Raw genomic sequence first — 26,275 nt, forward strand, 5'->3', positions numbered from 1 at the left:
GATCAGCCTCCAAATACAACAGGAAGTATCTGCTGGAAATCTGATAAAGGCTTAATAAGAGATCTGGCCTTCTCTTCCCTTTCTGATTGGTTTTTATGGAAATGTGGATTTGGATGTGAGCTTTAGGTATATTCACAGAAAAAAAAAAAAAAAGCATTTCCTTTGTCTAGTGAGATGTAGAGTAACAGAATAAAATAAATGAAATATATGTGATCAAGGAGGCTGGGCCATCTCTGTGAGCGTGTCCAGAGGCATAAGGGTTTTGGAAAATTCTTGTAAGACTGTCCTTTTCATCTTTGGCTTTCTTTGGCCAGGGAGAACCTGGAGAATCTGGTCGTCCAGGGCAAAAGGTAATATCTTTATTTTAGTGTGATCTTTGCACTGTGTCACCATTTTCTATCTACTATCCGCTGTGTAGTAGGAGAATGACTGTTGCAAAATGAGGTGGGTTTTGTGCTTTGCATGCTGAGCGTTGTTGATTGTTTTGCGTTTTAAAAGGGGTGATGCTGCCACAGAAGTGAAAACACACTGTGTGTGTGTGTGTAAAAGGATGCCTAATGAACTAAAGTCTGCATGTGCTGAGCCTGACAAAGACCAGCTGGGTTGGAATGCAACAATTTACCTTGCACGTTTAAAGACACTGTGCATGTTTCTATCTTTCATGAGAAGAAATGAATATTTACTAAGTGGTTTCAATAGGGAAGGATGGACAGTTCTTTTAAAATTATATTCCTTTTCCTCTCGTTTCAAATACTACCCTACTGACAATTTTTCTGTGAATAATATCTATCTGTGCATTGACTGTTACATTATACAAAGAGGTTTGTTCATGAACTGAAATTTAATTACAGACACTAGCCAAACCACTTTAACCAATCTATAGATATAGACATAATTTTATTTTTATCATTTGTGCTTCACTTCAGGGATGCATGAGAGAACATGCAGTGAATGTGTTTAGATCCATATTCTCGTTTGAGTCTGAGGCAGGAAACAACTCTTAGCAGTCTATTAACACCGCATCTGGCCATCAGTGCCCAGTGCAGTCAGATTTGAGATAACAGACATATTATAGCTAACAAGTACATGTGAATTCCCCATTAGGTTAAATCTCTGAAGAGCATGATTCTGTCTTTGCCTAGAAGTAGCTGATGTAGGGGGGCGGGGGTGGGGGAAGGACATGAATAAAAACATAGAATTTATCTCATTCGTGTAAAGGGAAAGAGAGAATCAATTCCCTTGTAGTAGTTTGGAACCCTAAAACGTGATAAAATGATTGTCCCCACATTCTTGAAGTCACTGAGAGGATCATTGCTTTGTTTTAAACTGGTGGGTTTAAAGTAATTTTTGAGTCTTTCACATTCTTTAAATGTTTCTCTACTTTAAAAATAGATTTCCCTCTAGAAACTAAGAATCTAAGAGTAATGATTCATCCGGCCCAGTTTCAGGCAAAGTTGAGACTTTTCCAAAGAGCCCAGCAGAACTCTGAAAATTTTGCTCTTCAATTCCTAAGATTTCCTCTTGATTCTTTACTTAAGAAATTTGAAATTAGCGATGCCATCCTAATAGAGATCCATGGTCGGCTTTGGTTTGAAAAACAACAACAAAAAACAACTCATCTTCTCCAATGATCTAATTTTAGGTCCCCTAGTAAAAATTACAGGCTAAATTTAAGCTGCTTTCCAATTCTGTGATATCTCTGAAAGAAATCTCTGCAACCATTAATATCTTTTTATCACTTTTTAATTTTTTATTTTAATTTTTCCCTTTTTATTGAATTTACTGAGAAGACACTGGTTAATGAAGTTATACAGGTTTCGGGTGCACAATTCCATAACACCTTATCTGTACACTGTATGGTGTGTTCACCACCCCAAGTCAAATCTCCTCCCATCACCATTATCCTCCCTATACCCTTCTCCACCTCCCTCAGCCCTCCTCCATCCCCCTGCAATTACCACACTATCGTTCATGTTCGTGAGTTTTTTCTCTTTTGCTCAATTCCTCCACACCTGCACCAAACCCCCTCCACCCAGCTAATGAAGATCAAAATTGATTTTCAGTTGCTTGATAAAACATTGCCTTGTCATAAATTTTTAGAAATATACTTCAGATGCATTTCTGGGAGTTTGTAGATTTGCATATGGAAACATTGAATTTCTTTTATATTTCATCAAGCACCTGTTTTAAATTATTATTGAGGGAAGTTTTCAGCCAGCCTGAATGAACATGTGCCCTGAAATGAGCAGCATCTTTTTCATTAATATTTAGGCCAGATTCTACCCTTTGACGCAATCTCACTTTCCCACAATATTTATGACTTCCTTTGTCTAATGTCTGGATTTAGCAATACTTACCCCAACATTAATTTAAAAGTAGAGTATTTCCATGCTTGCTTGCTTACTTAGATTAGAAAATGGCAAACAGAAGTGACTACAAAATCAATTCAAGAGATCTCTCATGGCCCTTTTCTCACCATTGCAAAACTGTGCTGTGAGTTCACTGGCACTTAAGCTCTTGCATGTGGGACATTCCCAGAAAAAATAGAAAATGAAAAGCCCCTTGATTAGTTTCCACTGTCTAGTATTTTATTTGTGATTGATAGATGAGTTAGAGTGTGTATATATGTTTATGAAGTGTGTAGATATTGTGTTTCACCACATAATCCTTTCCTTCCCAACTTCTCTTTGTAAATAAAGATACTTGATCCCCCATTGGAAGGGACTCTCACAGTTGAACTCTATCAGGAAGGACAGTGGACCATCACAGGAACATAGGGTAAAGGCAGTGTTCTTACTTTGACAGTAGACAGAGACCTCCTAAGGTGTAGGGAAAAGAGTGAAAGGGAAAGGAAAGCAGAAGTATAATGTATCTGTGTGACTTTTAGTCTACTTGGACAAGTATTCTTCAAGTGGAATAACAAACCAATTCTTAATTATGACCTAGATCTCACCTTGGGTGGTGTATACCCAAGAACTCAACTCAGAGAAGCTTCTGAACCAAGGAGTAGGCAAGAATGGAGGAATTAACTAAATTACTCTCTCTTAATTTGAAAATAAGCCTTAATGGTATAAAGATAGAAATTTTATATAGGAAGAAATATCTTCCTAAAACTGTTAAGAGATGTTCCGCAACGCATAACATTAAATATTTTATAATCTTTTCTTAGGCCACTTTTTAAGTAAACATAAATTTGGAAATGTCAAATTTATGAAAATACAAGACTATGAAATATTAATTTCTGAAACATTTGTTCATTAATATATACATTTATAACCTCTACACTTACATGCATACATACACATATAATGTAAGGAACAACTATATGCTCAAAGTCTCTAAGTATTCAATCTACATTAAAATATATTCCATAATATCTTATAAGTCATTCTCATTGTTAGAAAACATGGGTGTGTGTCTATATGTGCATGTGTATATAAATATCTTTCTTCAAATTAGTCATATGATCCTTTTAATTTGGCCAGAGGGAAGGGTGTGGTGAGAACTGCTGGGAAACAGTGTTAAAACCTATACATTTTCACATATGTTTCAAATAGAATGTCCTGAGTTTTAGGAGACTTTTCTAAAACAATACAGAACTACAGATTTGTCACCAATAGATTTACTTTTTTGGTTGTATACTCTACTGCAATGTAGTATTTTCCAGGGCCTTTTTTTTTTTTTTTTTTTTTTTAAATAAAAGAGAATTGCCTGGCCGGTGTGGCTCAGTAATTGAGAGTCGGCCTATGAACCAGAAGGTCACAGTTCGATTCCTGATCAGGGCACATGTCCGGGTTACAGGCTCAATCCCCAGCGTGGGGCATGTAGGAGGCAGCCAATCAGTGATTCTCATCATTGATGTTTCTATCTCTCTCTCCCTCTCCCTTCCTCTCTGAAATCAGTATAATATATATATTAATATATATTAAATAAAGTAAAAGAGAATCTTCAGTAAAATATGGATACCAGCACTTTTTACTAAATCTTCCTAAATTAATTGATTGAAGGAAAAAGGAGGAAGAAAAAAGAAAATCAAATATATAAAGTAGTATCTGTATGAATTATAGTTTATTTGGACAGGTATTATTTGAATGAAATAGCAAATGCTTAGTAATCATCCTTTCTTCTCTGGCTTAATCTCATCTTAGTGTTCTCGTTCACAATGCAAACTTCTATTGGTAGTTTCATACATAATAGCTTTTCTTTTTCATTCCTGAAGCACCTTTGACCTAAACCATCAGGAAAGTCATTGTCCTTCTGTGTCTAACCATACAGCTTAATCCACAGTAGATGACGCCATTTAGTGATAATACTAGAGCAAGTTATGACTCTTCATAATTGGAAGGTAATAATATTAAAAAATGAAATGTTTGATTGTTCTTAGTAGATTTTTTTTGAAATGAAGGTTGTTAAAGCATTTAGATGAAAAGAAATACCTTCCTCTACCACTTTATTAGTTTGATACTCCTGTCTCAGTATAGTTATCTTCCCAATGACTGACCGTCGTGAAAATGTGTAACCCTTTTACTTTCCACAAATAGTCACCTCAATCCAGCACAAGATGGACTTTCATTTTCTCCAGCAATTCCATTATGCTTCTTTAGTGGAATTCAGGAGATTTTCTAAGCATGTAACCTCTTGTCACTATACTTTGTACTTAAAATAATGTAGACCATTCTGTGAAAATGAGAAGGTTAATCATGACTCCAGTGTGCTCACCCCAAATCTGCCACTTAATCTGAGACCTGTACTCAGGAACAGCTGCATGGTACCATTAGCCCTAAATTGCTAGGCAGGGTTACCCAGACTCAACAATTGTCAGAAATATGGGCTGGAGTTAAGTATAATATTAACCATGCATTTATCTTCTCATCATTCAGGAATGGAAAAGAAATCTTACTATACTTATTAAAAGTGAGCACGACTTTTAATGTATATTGTGTTGATGTAACCATCTGTTCACACAGCCAACTCTTGATTATCTGAGGTAAGAGAGACTGGGCTCGGAGGCGTTCTTCAGATGCACGCATAATCCTCACTTCAGCAGAGCTTCGGCCTCCCCAGCAAACCATTTACCAGGAATTAATAAAACGTGGGAGCTCGTTCTCCTTTTGCTTCTCTTTCTTGCCTTCTGGTAGAGATGCCAGTGAGCAGTGAACTGGCAGGAAAATCTGCAAAAGGGTCAACCAATTCTGAATCAAGAGTTGACTGAGCTGTATAATCTCACCAAGTTCTTGAAAGGAGACAGTGTATATGCAGATGGCAAGCATCCGGTGAGGAACACTTGCCATGCTTTTCTCCGGAGACCGTGAATGAGTGAATATTGTTCTATAATGTTGTGTGATTTTCCTGTGTAGGGTGAACCAGGGCTTCCTGGGCTTCCTGGACTCCCGGGGATAAAGGTAAATACTGACTGACAGCCTTGGCTTCATAGAACTGCAAGTGTGAGAGTCACAGAAATTGCCCAAAGATAGGAGGGGAATGAAAACTGAAAAGATAGTGTTGTTCTTTAAATACTCACCTCTCAGCCACTTGAATTTTTTAATTAAAAATTAAGCATAGGTATTTTTAAAGTTTTCCATCACTCTCTGGACTATATTTTCTGTTATGTAACCTAATATGCCCCTAACTTAAATAAATGTAAAAGCCACTTTGTTGGAAATAAGAAATTCTTTAAAGTCTAGAATGCCTACCTTCACATTTAGCTTTATTCTTAAGATCTTAACAGATATTTTACCAGAATTATAGTGTTCACATCCCCATAAATCTAACACTTGGGCAGCTGTTTTTATGATTCGCTCATTATAACAATCCCTCTAAAATGTTTTGTGCTTCCACTTCCTGTCAATAATTCTGACTGAAAAGTACAAATCATTTTACTAAACTACTTTGACTCATACGTTCCCATAAATTTTTTATGTATCTTTTGAAATAATTGTGTAAAACTTAGTTTAAAACATCATTTACATATTTTTAAACCATCTAAAAATGTTAAGAAATATTTTTTAATTGTTCAAAAGTTTTCAACATGGCAACGGAGAAGGCTTAAAAGCTCTGTTTAGTTGTAGGTACTCCCTTAAAATCAGCTTCTTATTTTAAAGTTCTTTTTTAAATTCCAGAGCTGTTTGATAGGGAAACACAATGCAAGTAGATTTTTCCTTACATTTTTCTCACTTTATAGAGGTGGGTTTTTTTAAAAATATATTTTTATTGTTATCACCTTGTAGAGTTTTAAATTAATCTCCAGTATGTATTAGACCATTCTAAAATTAATGTTCCTAGTTTCACTGTGAGGGTTGTGTATACTGTTTTATGAAGGTTGTATCTGAAGTGTGTTAGATGAAATTATAAGATTTTAGAATAAATAAGTTAAATTATTGAGCTCCCAGACATCATCTGGTATCATACATAATATTTTATGGGTATATTTAGTGTAATTAACAGACATGAAAGCTATGTCTTCTAGGTTGGCACTCAGAAACTTTGGTTCTGCTTTTTGTTCGATGGTTTCAGATTAGTTTATTGAAGTTCAGATGTGTGTTTTTAATGTATTATTAATCCTTGGTTTCTTCCATGGAAAAAGTATACTCTATGACAATAGTTTACTAAAAAGCCAAATTATTTCCTTATCATTTGATATTTAGCCAAAATAACTTAATAAATGAATATGTGATTTCATATTACAGAGTTAATTTATGGAAGTTCCTTAGTAGTTCTCTCACATTTAAAAAAGGAGCTTTTTAAAAATGATTGGAAGGTCATAGATTTTTTAAAACAAACTGAAGAAAGTCATAGTCGGCATTAATTATAAAGAACCTTGTAGCACTATAAATAAGAGGAAGGCATTTAAAAGGAGCGTTTTGGAAGGACCTGGGCTGCGTCTCCTGCAGCGCTTGCCTGCAGGGTGAGGGGCTGCCAACACCAGGTCCGCAGCAGGGATCTCCATGCAGCCTTGAAATACAGTTGTTTCTTCCCCTGAGCATGAGGCACTTTCTTGTTGAGAGAGAGCATATATAGGGTGACGGTATTGAGTCCTTTTTCTTTAAAACAATTTCAGTTACTACTGTTTATTATCATTACCTTTTAGTTATTTTATGTCCTAAAATACCCCAGGTCATTTTTCTAGTCATCTGTGGACTAATCTGAATGTTTCAAACTCTTTCAAATCGGGAAAAATATTGGTGATTTGCCACCCCCCGTAAATGCTTTTATTCCTAGAGTCATAGGCAACTGCCAGTCAAATTCTGTCAAGATCATATAGTTGACAATTCTTTTTCCTTTTCCAACGTTGACTAGTGATTCTAGTGACAAAAACCTTTTCTGTATAATTACCACGGACTGTTGGGTAACTATCTAAAAGTTTACTTAAATCACAGATTCTATTTTTGGATGAATAAGCCTGTCTTCTCACTCTGGTTCAGGATGTGACTGACATGCTTTCCTTATAATGTAGAAGGTTCTCGGTATAAATAAGTAATTTTGTAAAGGAGACAATTTAAGAACATATCATAGTCATTAGTACTCATTGAATAGTCATAAATGTAGAGTTATAAGTTTGTAATTTTATGATATAGCTCCATTAAATTGTGATGTTATTATTCCTTGAATATACCTGCTTTTATTAGGTAGCTAGCCACAGGAGAGTTCATGATTTCATAGTTTGAAAGATAACAATATTTAAAAGATGAAACCACTGTGTATGTATTTAGAAAGTGCAGTAGCAAGAACATTAGTCATAACCTCCCTAAACTTGTGTGTTTGTTTATGCTTTGGAAATACTTCCTGTTGCTATTCATCTCCTTCTTATCTGCTGGTGCTACGGAGAGCATGCAAATGCCATCCGTTATTTCCAAGACATTGAGGAAACCAGCCATGACATACCAGGGAAGCTTTGATTTGCCACCTGTTGCACTCGGGCAATGGTTGGAAATTTAATGAGCATCCAAATGCCTTCCACACAGCTCTCAGGAAATGAGCAAAGTGCCTAAATACAGACAGCAGACTCATCTGTCACCTCAGGGTCCCACTCAGAGAAAGTGCTACTACCTTAGGCATACATAATAAAAGTCACTAAGAACAGGCATAGCTTAATTTCAAATTGCTCTTCAGCTTCCTGCACAAGTACTAGAAAGTCCTCTCACCATGTGGAAGACATTTGGAATTCCTATTTCATGCATTCATGGTTCATAGAGTGTCAAGATGTTCAACTGGGAAAATTAAATTATGCACAATGTACCATGCAGACATTGATCTTCTGGAATAGGATTTGAACTCCAAAAATTATTTTTTAAAACAAGCTTGCAAATATATATTTCATAGGCAAAATTTATAACTAGCTTTTCTGATATCCCATAAAAACGTAAGACTCAAAGTTCCTATTTTTAAAGCCTTTTTCTCTCCACAGTTATTTTGAAAAAAATGTAAATACATTACTTAGCCCTTTTATGATTATATGACCCTAGTAATTAAGGAGTATAGAGCAGGGGTCAAGACCCCTGACTGCAGAGCCAGATCACCACGGTGCAGATCTGGTCCTGCCCCTCACCAGTTCATGAATCTATATCATTACATTTCCTTATAAAATGAAAATAATCGCCCGGCTGGTGTGGCTCAGCAGTTGAGGGTAGACCCAAGAGGTCACAGGTTGTATTCCCAGTCAGGGCACATGCTGGGGTTGCGGGCTCGATCTCCAGTAGAGGGCATTCAGGAGGCAGCAGATGGATGGTTCTCATCATTGATGTTTTTCTCTCTATCTATCCCTGTCCCTTTCTCTCCCTCTAAAAATCAATAACCTAAGGAACATAAAGCCATTTATACTCTATAGGTTAATAGATGTAAATTCTGAAAATTCCTTTGCAGTGATGGGCGAATGTTACCTTTAAGAGCAGTGAGATAACCTACTTTTTCTTGAAACATGGCTTCATACTATTCCTCTCTTCCTATCACCCAAGTGTGTTCCAGGAACAAAGGATGAGGGGATACAGTGTTCTGGGTGTGAGACATGGTGCTGTCAAAGTTCTCCTTCCTGACACTGTTCACACAAAAGCAAAAGGAAACTTGACAAATGAATTAAGAAATTCTCTAGGCCTCAATCATGGTGTTGCCAAGCCCAAGACATTTTTTAAATAAAACATCGCCCTAAGATTTTATGTCTCAATGAAGGTGACATTAAGAAATGAGAAACAGTGCATTTATTTACTTATTTGTTTGTTTATTTATTTATTTATTTACTTTGAGGATATTTTTCATTGATTTTTAGAGAGAGTGGAAGGGGGGAGAGACAGAGAGAGAGAAAATCAGTGTGAGAAAGACACATCCATTGGTTGCCTCCCACACCCGCCCTAACCAGGGCCAGGGATTGAACCTGCAACTGAGGTATGTACCCTTGACCGAAATCAAACTCGGGAGCCTTCATTCTGAGGGCAGACGCTCTGTCCACTGAGCCAAACTGGGTAAGGCCCAAGACGTTTTTTACATATTTTGATTTTTCAATGCTTGCTTTTCTCCTTTCAATATGGACCACCAGTTTATCTCATATTCAGAAAAGAAATTGAAAAAATGTACATAGTACAGTGAAATTAATACAGTAGGGAGACATAAAACAGTAAAAATTACATCAAATAATTTAGATGGCAAATAAATTTATATAGTATTTTCTCTCATAACTTTATATTTTTGCTCTGGCTTCTCCATTAGTGAAAATTTGACATTTAGAACAAGAACTTGAGGATCGGGAGGCTATGAGACAGTAACTAACACTTTGTACCTCATTATATGAAATCATCTTTGACACTAAATCATATAAAGACTAACTTTTACAGGTGATGGGAACATTTATTTTGGCATTCTTAGGATTAAATAATCTAATAGAAACCTAAGTTTTAAATCCACTGGAGAGGAGGTTTCTTCCTCAGACACATCAAATCACATTTTAAAAATAGCAGAGGAAACTTTTTGGAAGTAACATAGGATATGAAATGAATTCCTAAAAGAAAAAAAAAAAGGAAGAAATACCGGTTAAAAGGATAACATTGTTATTGTTACTTATAATTATTTCCTGCTTGCACCAAGTGTGTCTGAGCAGTTGAATAATTTAAGAGTCCAATTAGGAAACTCATACAACCAGAAATCAGAGATTTTTAGCAGCCAGAATAAAACTTCCAATAAATTCACCAAATGTGCTTTCATGATGTAATTCTGTTAAGAAAAAAAAATCAGAAAGATATGTTTTCTGGGGTTTAAATAAACCTGTTATAGTAGTTCATTTTCATTGTAACCACCAAGATGTTTTAATTTATACTCAAATTTGATCCTAAAGGGAAATAAATGTTTTTGGGATAAGCTCTACTTTCTCATTTTTTCCCCCTCAATAATTTTACAAATCAATCATTACCAAAACTGGCTGCCTGGAGGTTCTTATTACAACAAATGTTCTTGCTGTAATCCTCAAAAGCAGGTATCATGCTGACTTGAATTCTAATTAGCCTTTAAGCAAGAAGAATATTGTATGGCTAATGCATTCAGTGTCAAGACACATTAATCAAAATTATTGGTGATGCTTTTAGCACCCACGCAAATCACATATTTTTGAGCCCTGTTGTACTGTTTTGGGGGGCAATGAAGATTGAATCTGCTTGAGGGTAATAAATATCATAAAAAACATGGCTTGGTTTAAGCAGGTATTAGAGGAGTCTTTTTAGACAGGTTAAAAAATGATATCTTTTGCTCCTTTAATTGATAATGACTTATAAAAATAAAACAAATGGTAATAAATGAAAAACCAGAGATTTTTCTGTGGGCAAGAGCTAATCAGTTAGGACTTTCTGTCCACCCTTCTATATAACAGATGTTGAGTTCTGGAAGTTTATAGGGAAACACCTGGTGAGCCATTTCTGTATGAATGAAGCTGTCTGTCTCTTCCTTTTTTACCTTGAGTAATAATCCCATTCCCATATTTGCTGACTCTTCTCATCTATATGAAGGACATCCTTTATGTAAATTTGACAAACTGGTGTTAGGTGAATTGTCCCAATAGTCATTTAAAAGTTAAAGTAAGGTTATCTGAAATACTTCCTTGCTATGTATCACATGTGGGTTTGGAGAAAAATTGGTACAGATTTTCAGTGGTCTTTGTTAGAGTTCAGAAAGGTCAAGTTCTTAAGGCATTCCTAGACTTCACTGGCCTTTTTGTACTACAGAAGGGCAGGTTTTGTTGCCTTCTTGGTTTGTAAAGATGGTAGTTGTTTGCATTATTTTAAGGTTTTAAATTTTGTCTTGGGGTTATTTATTTACTGGCCAGAATACACAGAATTTAAGCTATCTCAATGGGCTTTTTAAATTTTTTAAAAAATAGCAAATGAGTTGAGCAAAAGTGACTTCAGTCAAAATCTTATTTTTGTGGTATCTTTGCTTTACCTTATAGAGTGAATAGATCCCACCTTCCTATAGCTAAATCTCCTGGTAGCTCACTTCATTTCTCTGTACATATTCCCAATTTATGAAAGAAAGTAGAGAGAGAGTGTGCGTGCTCTCTAATACTGACACTCTCATCAATAAAGGAACTACTGTTTGGTGAAAAAAATAGGATAAGTTTTCAAACATAGTACATATTAGTTACTGTGACATATTCATTGAGCTTCACATTACAAGATCAAAGTTGTGGTTGCCGAAACAGTTAGCTGTAGTTGGAAAGATCAATGTGAAACTATCAGGCCCTTCAAAATTGGTCATGTGAAGATCCACCTTTCATCCCAGCTATAGCTGAAACCCATAGACTTGGTTTTGCATCTTTGTGTGCCCTGGCTGTTTAAATGGGCAACATGTGTGAGATTTTCCAGCTGCTGCCACTTCCAGCAGTTTACTACCAGGCCTCTATTGGGCTTCATCATGAATTCATAACATTTCTGCTGCCAACCTGGGTCTCAGTGTAGTTGCCAAAACCACCTCTCTCCCACCAGCTCAACACAAGGAAATGTGTTCAGTCTTGGGATTGAAACCTGGGTTATTTAATTCATTGGTGGTGAGCTGATTAATTAATGTTAAGAATAAATAAAGCACAAAACTCATGAAACAACTCAGGAAGAAATCAGATGCAATATCCAGGACAAGGCCAGAAAATTAAACCAAAGGTTCCTTCCTTTTGGAATTCGATGCTGTATTAGTGCCATATTATAATACCACTAACAGAGCTGAGATTTCTATTTCTCTGGCAACCATTTAATCACTGGTTAACATGTGGCTTGGGTAGCAAAATATGATGCCAACTATTAATTGTGTTTTAGTGATTAACATTTTGGATTGTATTAGGATTCTGATAGTGTTGCATATATTTTATCTCCAGGCTGTGGTTAAGTCATAACTCTGTATTTATTTTAAGATTTAAATATGATATTATTTATTTTTTTGTTTATCCCAAGGATAGATCTAGTTGGAACCAGTGAAAACAAACCAAAAAAAAAAACAACAACAGATTAAACCTGGATTTAATTGTTATGGCCATGATAGAGGAATATAACATTTTGAGATGCTTGTTCCTCTCCATTCTTCCTCACCCCTCTTGTCTTCCTCCATCTTACTCCTGCCCCCTCCCTCCATTCCTTCCTTATTCTTCTTCTCCTCTTCCTCTCTTCCTTCTTTTTTACTTTTCTCTTTCCCTGATTAGGTACACTGCAAGCAATTACATTTTAAGATCTTTCAGTTGGCTGCCTTCACTTTTTAATTCCCTTCCTCACACAGTCAGTGGCACCAATATGAACAGAATCCCAGTTGACATTGTTCTCAACAATAACAAAAGTAAAAACCTAAAATGCTACCTCACTTGAGATGGTGAGTAAATAAAGAGGCAGGAAAATTTTGAATAGCTGAAAGGAGAGGAAAAAATGTATATGACACTTGAGAGAAAAACAGATTAAAGTGCTCAGAGGTAATTAGTACTCTCCTTAAGTGATTCCTCTGCTTTTCATTGGTTTGAAGCCTTTGGCTTTCCTCCATTTTCTTTAGACATTTCTTGTTGTCATAAGAAAAGCACTAACACATCATAAACTGAAAAGATTAATGTTGTTTAAGAAAATGTCATATTTTATTGTTTTCACTTTAATTGTAAAGCTATTTTACTTTCTGTTTACCTGCTTACGTCTATGTTTTCCTGATTATGGGAGCCAGCATCTGCCCTTTTCAAAGGACCTCAGCCTCATGTTTCCCATGTTATTCCTAAAATGACTCATTGAAATTATAATTGGGATTTTCTAATTCAGGTCATTGACTTGTAAAAAAAATAAAAAGAAAAATGCCCTCTAGATTTAGTTGTTTCTTCATTAAAGTTAATCTAAGAGCTTAATTTCATTATAGTGCCAATTTCCTCTATTGCACCTCACTCCCACCTGTCTACTTAGACAAATACGTGTGAATAATTTCCAACTTAGCAGTCTCCTATTTCCCACTGACTAAATGAGATTAGATATGCAAACACAAGTCTGAGAATCACTTTATAGTCCAATATAATAGTTACTTCCCCTGTTTATTGCCCTGGAAACTTATGTAACATCATTTTTGTACAGTCTGCTTTACTCCAAAGGTGATTTCCCCAAACTGTTTTGTGTTTGAATCACATTTCAGCTACTTTCCCTGCCTTCCCCTGATCCAGGTTCCTTCTTCTATGCTGGTTAACTGGCATTGTGACTACAGTAGAATAGTCATTTGCTTTTCTATCACATTAAAGTATTCATAGACCTGTAGGTTGGCATAGCCTCTCTGTTAGGCTTTTTTAGGAGATTCTAGAACCTTTAATCTCTACATCAGTCAAAGAGGCAAGACTTTTTTTTTAAGGATTACATTTATTTAGGAAAATTCAATAGGTATGACCATTTTCTTCTTTCTCTTTGAAAGAAGATGAAAACAAGATGAAAATTCATTCATAGTAAATCTGTCACTTCTCTACCTTACCCACTTTGGGTTTTGCAATCCTAAGTGCTCTAAAAGATAGATATTCTGTCATAAAATGATATGTTCACACAAGAAAATTTAGGGTTACTTCTTGAAAGAAGTTGAAGAGGTATTGAGTACAGCCCCATCCAGGTTATAGAGAAACAAGCGTTCACCTTGTCTATCACCAATTAGTTGGGAAGCTATAATACTTATATTACTATTACTACTAATAATAATGATAGCCAAAATTTTTGAGCCAGTAATAAGGGCAACAATAATAACAAACATTTATTGTTCATTTGCCTCATTATAGAGACAGTGCTAAGGGCTTTGCTTACATTATCTTTATAATAAGTCTTGACTAAGCCACCATTAATGATGCCAGAATCTTCCATTATATGGCAGGTCAAGATTCCAGCTTATAAAATCAGGCTTTAATTCAGTTCTTTGACTTTGTACCAATAGTCCTCAAACATTTTGGTCTCTAAATCCCTTTACACACTTACAAATCAGGATTAAAAGAGTTTTTGTTTATGTAGGTCCTATCTATTGGTATTTCTGTACTAGAAATTAAAACCCAGAAATTTAAAAAACTGATTATGTGCTAATTAAAACTGGTCATGTGTTTTATGAAAGATAACTGAATATTCAAAAAAGAGGAAGAGAAGTGACTTTTTTTATTTTTTGCAAATCTTTTTAATATCTGGCTTAATAGAAAATAGCTAGATTCTCATTCTGCTTCTGCATTCTATCTGTTGCAATTTGTTGTTTTGGTTGAAGTATATACAGGAGAACCAGCCACATGCAGATAGGTAAATGGATCAGGGAAGACTATTTTAATAAAGACTTTTCATAAAATTAAGAGTATTCTTCTTTGATACTAATCCAAATTCTGCAAGTGGTAGTTTCTTAAAGTTTAGGTGACATGTGGAATCTGAAGTGTATCAATGTACACTAATAAGGGTAAGTGCTGTAAGTTTTGAAAGGTAAAACATAGTGCAACCAGCTGAATCATGAGTAGACATATTTATGCCTTAATTACTTCAATAATGTCCTTCAAACCTGAGACAAAGAAGAGACCAATGATTATTTCCTCCCCATGGAGAGGATGGAGCTGTCTCTGAAGTCACTGAGAGCTCTGGAATTAAATAAATATGTCTGTGGTCGTAAAGTTAAATATGCTATCTTCCCCTTGAATACATTGAAATAAATAAGTACATGGGTATGGTGGATGCTTTCTTAAATTTTTCCTCTGACCATTCTGTTTAAAGGAACTTTTTATATATTTACTTGGGATAAAATATGTTCTATTTTCTAAAAATGAAGAAAGGGCCACTTTGGTGACTGAGATCACAAAGCCTTATTTGTTTATTTGTGAACTATGAAACTGCATGCTACTTCTTTTTATAAACTAAGCACTAACATGAATAAGAAATACATTTTTGCAGCATTTGCTTTTTTTCTTCTCTTTTATTAGTATGCTTTAATGGTGCTTCTATTGCTTTGCTAAACAGTGAGATCATTTTATTTCTACTTGAAGATATTGCAAGAGTCTTGTCTACATGTAAACTTTCAACCTATTAACTTGCATTATGTTTCCATGCCAGTAAGTCATTCCTAATGATTCACATTGACTTTAATACAACTTTATTTCTTGAGGGTGGAGAGGGAATATTTATATATTTATATATATAATTTTATTGGGAGAAATATTTTACTTGTAAATAAATGTATTCCATATGATTTTTTTGTTTAAAGTAACAAGTTAAACTCTTTTACAAGAAGTAGAATAGTCATCATGATTTCTCTGAATATAGTTGATTTTCATTTTAGACCATTAAGAGATCCACCCAAAATTTTTTGTTTAGATTCTTCTTTCCAATGTGTGTAAGGATATGGGGACAGGTAGAATAGAGTTATAGACATTTCACAAAAAATAAACTTACAATAAAGCATTGGTTCCCCTCCACCTTGTTTTGTTCTTAAACTAGTACCAGGCACATCAGAGCCAGAGATAAATCCATTTGAGTTATATGCCAGTCTGATACATTGGTGGTGGTGATAGCAGTTTTTTGTTCGCCCAAGACCCAAGATTTTATATAGTGTATTTTAGCAATGCAACTCCAAGTATCAAAAAAAAAATGTTGAAATATCCCAACCTCAGGAAAAAAAACAAATGTATCAACATTAGGAACTGTTCCAGAAATAATTCATTGAGGGGGAGGGGAGAGAATTTATGGGAACAGCCATTACATTTTTTACTTTAAAACTTTATTTTATCGATTTTAGGAAGTTAGATTGCCTTACATTTGAGCTCACATTTTTAAAAAGAAAATAAAACTTTATGGCTAGTCAAGAAAATATGAACACTGACACCAAATACATAGTGTCTTTTCCAACACCGATTATCCAACTCTGATTCTCTGACACCAACTGTGTCTTACAACTCAATCCTATTGTGACACTAACTACTCAGAGTTATCATCAGACTCTTCAGGTTGAAGGGCTCAGTCCCACAAGACTGCCCTCACTTCAGACGTAGATCACCGGAACGGGGGCCCCTGGTTACATGACTTCTGTCTGACTTAACTACAGATTCAAGGGTACTCACAACCTACTCTGACTCTAGTTTGATAATTTGCTAGAACAACTCAGAGAATTCAATAAAATGCCATTCTTAATATTACAGTTTACTATAAACGATAAAAATGAACAGCCAAACAAAGAGGTACATGGGGTAAGGTCAGAAGGGTCTGAAGCACAGGAGCCTCTGTTCCCATGGAGTTGGGGTGCATCATCCAGCCAGCACATGGATGTGGTCACTAGCTTAGAAGTTCTCCAGTCCCCTTTGTTAGGGGTTTTTATGGAGGTTCCATTGTAGGCACAATGGCTTAAATTACTGGCCATTGGTGATTGAACTCAGTCTCCAGCCTTTCTCCCCTCTTTGGAGATGGTGAGAGGAGGCAACGGGCTGAAAGTTTCCTCCTATCACAGCTCCATCCTGGAGCTATCTAGGAGCCTACCAACAGTCACCTTATTAGCATAAACTCAGGTATGTTTGAAAAGGGATTGTCAAGAATAACAAAAGATGCTCCTATTACTCTTATCACTCAGGAAATTCAAAGGAGCTCTGTGCAAGGGACCAGGAACAAGACCAAATATATGTTTTAGTATACCACAACTGGGTTTCCTCTAAGTGGAGAAGAGGTTACAGAGGTAGGGCAAGGAGAGAGATTTTCTCTGTCATGCTGAACATTCCTGAATCTCTTCCCTAGCCACATCTAACATTCAGGTATCTATTGCTGCATATCATTATTACCCCCCAAACTGGCTTTAAACAACAAACAATTATCTCACCATTTTGGAGAAACAGGAATCTGTGCATAGCTCAGCGGGGTGCCTCTGGATCAGTGTCTCCCATGAGGGGTCAGTCAAGCTGTTAGCAGGGCTCCGGTCTCATCTGAGTGGAGCGTCCCCGCCCAAGCTCACACATGAGGTTGTCGGCTGACCTCTGACCTCACCACTCGGACCTCTCCCAAGGGCTCTTCACGGTATGGCAGCTTGCTTTCCCCAAAGAAAGTGATCCAAGTGAGAGAGAACAAGAAAGACCCCCTGGAGATGGAAGCCACAGTCTTTTTATGACTTAGTCTCAGAAGTGATATCCCATTACTTCTGCCAAATTCTGTTAATTAGACATGTCATTAACTCCAGTCTGCACTCAAGCACAGGGCATTGCACAAAGGCATGAATACCAAGAGGTGGGATCATTTACACCTATCTTAAAGGCTACCTACCACACTTGCCCAAACATAATTAATTGGACCTGGTAAATGCTAAGAACCACAGGACAACAGATGAGAAAGGAAATTATAAAGACATTGATCTGGGTGGTTTGCCACTTTTACTTTCTAAAGCTTCTCCAAAACTTTGCTCAAAGTATTCTCATTGCTCAAAACCTATTTAATTTTATTGGCAGTGGCTGGATCTCAGCAAAAAAGCTGTATGCAATCAAAGATGTGAGATCCCAATAGAAGGAAATCAGTTTAACTTTACTTACTTACTTACTTACTTACTTACTTACTTACTTACTGTCAGTTGGTAACAGTCTCACATGCCCATCTCTTTAAAGGGTGAACCCGGTTTCATTGGCCCTCAAGGGGAGCCAGGCTTGCCAGGCTTACCAGGGACAAAGGTGAGTGGAATCTTTCCCTTCCTTTCTTTCTGAATTTTTCTGTCATAAAATGTTTGTCCATTGTGTTGAAAAAAATAGGGGGTAACTTTACTATTTAGGTGACCATACCTGTTTGCCTCATAAAGAATAAAAGCAGCCTGTCACCCATTCTAACACTTCTAATGGAGGCCCCGTATTAAATAGAGTAACAGGAAGTTAATGTTAGAAAGCCTTGGGCAAGACAACAGGAAGGTGGGATATATTAGTTGTTCCAGTTGTCCCCCAAATTGCTCCTAAATTGATGTGGTGCTATGAGCTTCCTGGCCATATGGAAAAGTGGGGGAATTCGGAGGAGGGGAGATAGAACTCATCAACTCCCCCTCCTTATCGCTGATTTTAGGACAAACTTGTAAATCAAACATTATTATTATTCCCACATCACTCCCTAGATTTCAAGGAGTACTGATGTCATAGAGATTCCTAAGTGCCTCATCCCAAAAGGATCCATCCCGAATAACGTTTGCAGAAAGATCCTGTAATGAAAACCATCTCATGATCTTCCATTTGGCAACCCTAGAGAGGGCTCTAAAAGCACAGTCTATATGCCGCCAAATAAAAATTATGCTGCTGCGGATACAGTCAGGCCTATCGTTCTCTTTTTATCTACCCAGTAAGACATTAAAATGTACAGCTCTGAGGAACTTTACTCAGGACAGAGTCATGAATCAAAGGAGGGGCAAAATTAAGTCAAACTACATTTTTTTTTATTTTTAACCCATAGCCGCCTTTGCCTCCATGTGTATTGCATTCGCCAGAAATAAACCAGGCTGATTTCCGGGAGCCAGAGAAATGTGTTCGTGGTCTGTTCTGACAGAGGCGTCCTCATTCCCGCTGCTCAAGAGAAAGTAACTCTAATCCCAGTAAATGGAAACTATGCGTGGCCCAAGGGGCACTGGGTCGAATGTACGCAAAAGTGCTGTTTTTTCAAGCAATTTCATTTTCACATAATGAGCTGTCAGGCTTATTAACAAAATATGAGGAATGCCTGCTTTAGCCTGAACAGACTCACACAGAAACACACTTTCTGGAAGAGAGGGGAGGTGATGGGTGGAGAGAGAGGGAGCATTCTGTGTTCATATAAGAGCCGGTGTACTTATTCAGGCTTCAGCCCCAGAGAAGGAAGGCAGCCTGGTTAAAGGCTCAAAGCTCTGCCTGGTCAATGCTTCAGAGAACCAGGCTGGAGCTAACTCATCTCTAAATGGTGGTGGCATTGGGTTTGCTAAGCAAGGAAATATAGAAGAAGCACGGGCCGTAGAGAGGGGAGGTCAGCTCTAAATATCTCTTCTATAGTTCACCGACGTTAAGCTATTCCACAGTTTCAAAAAAGACCCAGATGCGGGGCCATAAACTCACCATTAATTACTGCTCATGAGGAGCCCAGCCTGATTTTACAGACCAGGTCCTCTTATCACAGATACTACTCTGAACTCCCAATAAAAATGAGGAATGTTCTGAACCTGTTTTGTATTTCTACAAGAAGGGGTGTAGATAGGATATTCATTTTATTAGCAATATTGTGAAGTTTATTTTTCAGCTAAATTGCCTATCATACATGAATTTGGTATAACGGAAAAGTCATGATTATTTAAACATTTCCTCCAGCCAAACACTAGATTTTTTCCCAGTTGTTTAGGTAATCTGGTTTTGTCCCACTCAATTCAGATTAAAAATATAAATCTGTGTTTTACCCCCCAACACAGTGAAGAGAAATCATAATGAAGGAAGGTGTGTGATGGCAGTTAAAAATCTGTTTATGCATTGCTGTGTCCTCAGCATCTACGTCAGTCCTGGGAGAGACCTACAGCAGTCTAAAGAAATGTAGTGTTATTCTCAATAATTTAGAATACTTTGCGTGATACTGTTTATTCGTTAATCCAACAATTTTTTTTGCCAGACTTTTTTTTAGTACCTGAGAATGAAAACTAAATGCAGCAAAAATGGTGTCTATTCTCCTGAAGCTTACCTTCCAGTATGTGTGAGGAAGGGTGGGAGGAGAGAAAGAAGTGAACAAACAAATTACGTAAATCCAGAAAGTGACAAGTGACCAAGTAGGGGCATTGTAATTTTTTAAAGTGATTCTAGGTAAAGATATAGCCACTCCACTCCTATGGTATATAACAGATAAATGATTTTCTAAGCTTTCTGTTTTGCCCTGAAACAAGCTTATAGTTACTATTTTAGAATTCTGCTGTAAAATATTAAGAGAAATGCCAAATATGGTACTTTTTAAAGATAAAAATTCCATATGTCAACAGAAGTGCTTCAGTCTCTAATCCCCGGGGAAGCTCTCAGAGCATCTTTTCCGTCTGCTGCATCCCTCAAGTGCCTGCCTTCCTCCCACCTTCTCCACTGTCCCACCCCCGTTGGTTCATGCTGAGCAACCTCCTGAGTTTTCTGTTATGCCTGCACTGCTCTATCCCACCTCGCCTGCAAAGCCATAACAGCTTCCCAGAGAGGGACTGATACAGATAAAGGTCTTGGAATTTAAAGCCCTGTATCACCCGGCTAACAGCAGACTGAATTCACAACCTGTTTGAGTACTGAATGCTGCCCATCGTGCGGGAAGCCAGACAGCCTACTGTGCTCAGGGAATATAAAACGGCGGCATCTTCCTGGAGGGTGACTTGGCAAACTTCTAATATGTTCATACTTTTTGACACAGCAATTCCACAACTACACATTTTTCCTTAGAAAATGGCCAGAGATGTTCAAAGGATCACATACAAAAATATTTCTACAGAAGTTGAAGATGGAGCACAGTTTTAACTTACTGTTCTTCCTTTTAAAAGCTTTGTGACTTTGAGAAAGTTACTTACCTCTCTGAGCTTCAGTTGCCTCGTCTGTAAGACTGTGAATACTAACGCCTTTCTCATCTGCCCTGTGGATTACGTAGGATAAAGCATGTGAAGTGTCTTGTGCAGTTCCTGCACTCATTAAGGGCATAGTCATAAGCAGCAGTACTTATAAAATACAACCTACTCATCCTTCAGGACATGACTCGAGTCTCACTCTCAGGGGGCCAGTTTGGACCATTAAAAACCCCAGGGGTTTCTTCTTCTCTCATATATGGCCTTATGCTACTCCTGAATTCTTAACTGTTTTGTTATGTGGACCTTGTCTAAGTAGGTCACTAGCTCCTTGGGGGCAGTGGCCATATTCATACTTCACAGAGCTGTGGAGAAAGTAAAGCGGTAATACCTATGTGTCATGTACTACATTTATAAGTTATGAGATCAGTACTATAATTTTCTGTATTTTACAGAGGAAACGGGGGCTTTGGGGACTTAACCAACTTGCCTCGAAACCCAGAACTGATAAATAACAGACCCAGGATGTGGGATTACAAGAAGCCTGGCCACTATATGTGATAAGTTATGGCCATTACAAAGCCTTAACCACTTTGCCATGCTGCATCCTGGTGGTACTGAGAAAGTGGCCTCAGAATGAAAACTATGTCTATTCCTGACTTGAGGCATCATGATGGCCCTTATCAGGTCCCTTTAAGGGTCTTCCATTTACTTACGTAGGTGTTTGACAGGTATTTACCAATTCATGTCTTTATCTATCAAGTGGAAGTGATAATGCAATGGATTGAGCAGTCGTTTGATTAAATTAGATAATTCATGTTGCGATTAATACAGTGCTGGATACATGATAAATACATGGCAATTATATGCTTTCTTTAATTTTATTCAACTTACTTATTCATCTACAGGTACAAGCGGGGGATAGGGGGAGAGAGAGGAGGGTTGCCATTTACAGTTTTGCATTTTGTGACAGGGTGAGCGAGGGGAGGCGGGGCCTCCTGGAAGAGGTGAGCGAGGGGAGCCTGGAACTCCTGGACCGAAGGTCAGTTATTCTTATGTTGGAAAATAACAAACATTCTTTGGTTGGGAAATGTGTGCCTCTTGATTTATAACATAAAACTAAAATTTAAAATTCCTCAACAAATATTAATTTATTGAAATGCACAAATTTATTGAAATACACATCAATTGGTTCTTTTAAAAAAATGAATTTTACAATTTAACTTTCCTAATTTTCTCTCTTTTCGATGAACAAACATAATAACACATCCAAATGTAAAGGGGGAATTACTGTCGTTAACACATTATCACTCAATAGGTATTGAAACATATGAGAACATGTTGATATGTGTTGTATTTAGTTTTGATGGTAACTTGTTGATAACACCTTGAAATTTATTTGACTGTTCAATCTTTATTCCTCTAAACTTCCTGCAAACTAATATGGTAACACTTTATTTTAATAGCCCATCCTAGATACACAGGAAATGATTTACTCTTTGATGAAAAGGAAATTTATGCAAACACTATTGAGACTAATGAGAATCATTCACAGAGCTCTCCCCAGCCACTGGTGGGAGGGCAGTCTTCAGTTATAGTGGAATGCAGGTTGACAGGGAGACCAGGGAATGAGCCAGTGATACTATGATGATATTTATGTTTAGTGTTTTAATAGCCAACATTACACAGAGCCATATATTATGGCAGTTAAAATGAAGTGTTTCCATTTTTATGTCGCTGATCATTTCTTTTCTCTGTTCTTATGCACTCTGTCTCTTTTCTCTTTTTCATCTTCATATTCTCCTGTAATAGGGGAAACAAGGTGAATCAGGAACTAGAGGCCCAAAGGGGTCAAAGGTCAGTAACCAGACAATCATTTTAATGTTACATGAGGCCTTCAAGAGCTGTGCTTTTGGCCTCTTCCACAGAGAATCATGTTTTAAATTAAACTCTTCCAATAATTTCATCCTTATGATGATATTTTAGAACAATTGGTTTGTTTCATCTTGTTTGTTTTTGTGTGTTCCTGTGTTTCTGGCTATTCTTTAAGGCAGCGGTTTTCAACCTGTGGGTCGCGACCCCTTTGATGGTCGAACGACCCTTTCACAGGGGTCGCCTAAGACCATCCTGCATATCAGATATTTACATTATGATTCATAACAGTAGCAACATTACAGTTATGAAGTAGCAATGAAAATAATTTTATGGTTGGGTCACAACATGAGGAACTGTATTTAAAGGGCCAGAAGGTTGAGAACCACTGCTTTAAGGGAAGTTTTATTTCCTTTTTCATAGAATGGTTTCTTTGGAAAAAATTAAGTACTGTACCTAATTTAACTTATATATGGTATAATCTTAATTTTCATTTCCTGGCTATCTTTGTGATAAATATTCCAATTATACTTTGCTTTTTAAAAAAGTCCTCACCATAGGGTATGTTTAGAGAGAGGAGAGGAGGGGAGGGGAGGGGAGGGGAGGGGAGGGGAGGGGAGGGGAGGGGAAGGGAAGGGAGGGGAGGGGAGGGGAGGAGAGGAGAGGGAAACATAGATCATTTGCCTCCTATATGCACCCCAACCAGGGATTGAACCTGCAGCCTAGGGGTGTGCCCTGATGGGGAATTGAACCCACAACTTCTTGATGTATAGGATGACACCCCAAACAATTTAGCCACCTGGCCAGGGCTACTGTGCTTTTAAGTTAGTTGACTCCTTTTATTGCATTAAAATTTCACCACCAATTAAAATTCTTTTCTGTACCATGTTCTTTATAATATTTGCCGTTATCTATACATTGTTAGCAGAATCATGTTATTTAAAATGCTAATAGCTAATAATATGGGAAATTGGTGCAGAAATAAAGAAAACAGAGCAGAAATTATTCTCTATTCTCTCAATGTAATTATTATGGGTCAATGTGGATGGATAAAAATCATAATCCCTTTTCTTGTTTCTCCTCATTGGTCCTTACCCAGTTTATAGGAATATATAGAAAGATATATCAAGATGCTTTGAATTCCATTTAGACAAAGGTCTCTATAAATTTAAGGTTGTTTTAAAGAACCTTCAAATCTACACAGGTTCAAATCTCTTCTCCGTTTCTGTTGAGACTTCTGAGAATTTTGAGTGTTCTCAGAGTGATGTGGATGCAGTTTGAGACTTGGACTATTCCTTGTGTCTCTGCAGGTGGGGTAATAACACCATAAGTGGAACTTCAGAGGTTTTTCATTTAGCATTTAAAAAGACAAGGGAGCTGGGTTTGCCCTGCCCCTGACCTTCAGCCCTGCCCACCAGTCCCAGCTAGCTGCTGTCCACTTCAGCACCTTCTGTGTTAAAATGCCTGTACCCACAGGAAAACTCTTCCTCAAATCTCCATCATCAGAGGAAGGCCTAGCTGGTGACCTTTCCCTTCTGATTCTCCCAGAATGAGCTCTCCGTTCCTTCCCTGTCTCGATTATTTACACATTACCTCTCAGAGGAAAGACAACCAAAGTGGTTGGCTCTTTTTTCCTTTGCCCCAGTTTTCATATAAAGGCAAAAACAGAGCTCAGTCTGAGGGGTAACTTTGTACACTGGGTGTCATGGAAACCACTTGCTTTGCTTTTGAAGATCCCTAGTGAAAGAGCTGACATATGCATTGTTGTTCCAAGATAGTCTCTTATCTGAAAGGGGGATTTTAATTCACTGCAAGATGTATCTTAAAGAAGCATTTGCCATGTAAGTGGTTATTGTAGTTGTCATTTTGTACTTCAGAAGTTTGTAATAAGGGTGCTGCTGTATGGTATTAAATACATCCTTAGATCTGGGATATTTCTAGACTGTTGGTCCTCCTATTAATTAAGTTTTTTTTCTCTTTTCACTGGTGTAAGGGTGACCGTGGAGACAAAGGAGACTCTGGAACCCTGGGACCAAGGGTGAGTGTGTCTCTCCTCCCAGCTTTTGTCCCATATGCCCCCACAAGCCCAGAATTAAAGTATGGATCTATGTGGCTTTTCACAAGGCACCTCGACTACTAATGCCCAATAATAGCACCAGAGGTAGACTAGTGTAATTATTATTGATACACTCCTTTCATATTATTTTCAATTTCACTTACAAGTAGCAATGAGTGTATAGATTCTAACACATAAAATGAGCTCAAGAGAAGAAGGTCTAAAGAACTCTTGATCTACTTTCCCTCTGCTAGACAAGCAACAGCAAACCTATAGTCATCCAGCTAGTAGAATTTTCCATTTTTCTCAAAGAAAAGCAACCACTCCTATTTTTCAGAGCCTTTTGTTAAAACAGGGGCAAGGAATTAGGACATAACTAATGGAAATTCAGTGGCAGAGCCAATGAGTAGGATAGAAATTTTAAAGATATTTGTCTTCTTTGCATTCCCTCTTTGGTTTTATTTCAATGGAACTCTATTCCTGTTGGGAAAACCAGGAGCTTCCTAAGAACAGTGCTCTATCTTCTTAGAGAATGAGGAAGCAATCTTTGCATTGTAAATGACCAGAAAGGGTTAGGGTTGCTTTAATAAATATGGATAAAGCCAATGAATGTTTACAAGTTGAATCAGATTGGCCTACATTTTATAATTTTCAGAAAACAGTTTCAGAGATTGACTCAGACCTATTTTTTAGTCATATTTCCTATCTTTAACATGCACAGACAAGGAAGTTAGAAATGGTTCACCTCCTATGAAATAAGGACAAAATTCAAACATGACTATGTATTCCAAAGTGCAGTTGTGCCTTAGCCAGGAATTGCTGGTCAAAGAGCTGCAAGTTACTAATTCTGTTTTTGCCAAAGCCCCTTCTATATCCTAGCCTAACCCACATGATTTCCTGTTGGTTGGTTTTTTTCATAGGGTCCACCTGGTCAAAAGGGGGATCAAGGAGCCACAGAGATCATAGACTATAATGGCAACCTCCATGAAGCCTTGCAGGCAAGTGACTGCTCCCTGCCACAGACAGTGACACTGATGAGCATAAATATCATCAGCTCCATACCCCCCAGGGACTCCAGAGGGCTCCACTGCTCAAACCACACCCTCTTCCTGTTCTGAACCCATCCCCTTCTGCTTGCCCCAGTTTAGCCTCTTTATTTCCTAGCATTTTCAATCTTCCCTTTCCTTTGTAGCTTCAGAGATGTGTCAGTCTTACCTGGTTTAAACCTTGTGTTTGCTTCACCAATCTTTGCCTCCTTGCTTGAAAAGCAAGCCAAGCAAAGCAATGAAAACCCCTTTGGTTCTGGAGTTGAAGGTGCCTGGGTTCAAATCTCAGCCCTTGTGCTTACTCAATGCATGACCTGGGCCTCAGTTTACTCTATAATGA

The 26,275-nt window shown here is 37.3% G+C and overlaps 1 protein-coding gene across 1 annotated transcript in view; it reads left to right on the forward strand.

The window, feature by feature from the left end:
* LOC118665306 (collagen alpha-1(XXV) chain-like) overlaps positions 1-26,007 on the forward strand; it is a 58,109-nt gene extending 32,102 nt beyond the window's left edge. The window contains exons 7-13 of the mRNA XM_036326708.1: positions 315-350; positions 5,358-5,402; positions 18,053-18,115; positions 21,935-22,003; positions 22,774-22,818; positions 24,827-24,871; positions 25,810-26,007. Of these exons, the coding sequence (XP_036182601.1) occupies positions 315-350; positions 5,358-5,402; positions 18,053-18,115; positions 21,935-22,003; positions 22,774-22,818; positions 24,827-24,871; positions 25,810-26,007 (501 nt within the window). The remainder of the gene's footprint in view (positions 1-314; positions 351-5,357; positions 5,403-18,052; positions 18,116-21,934; positions 22,004-22,773; positions 22,819-24,826; positions 24,872-25,809) is intronic.
* Positions 26,008-26,275: the final 268 nt, after the last annotated feature.

Source organism: Myotis myotis, unplaced genomic scaffold (genome assembly GCF_014108235.1).
Source record: "Myotis myotis isolate mMyoMyo1 unplaced genomic scaffold, mMyoMyo1.p scaffold_m19_p_1, whole genome shotgun sequence".
Lineage (NCBI taxonomy): Eukaryota > Metazoa > Chordata > Mammalia > Chiroptera > Vespertilionidae > Myotis > Myotis myotis.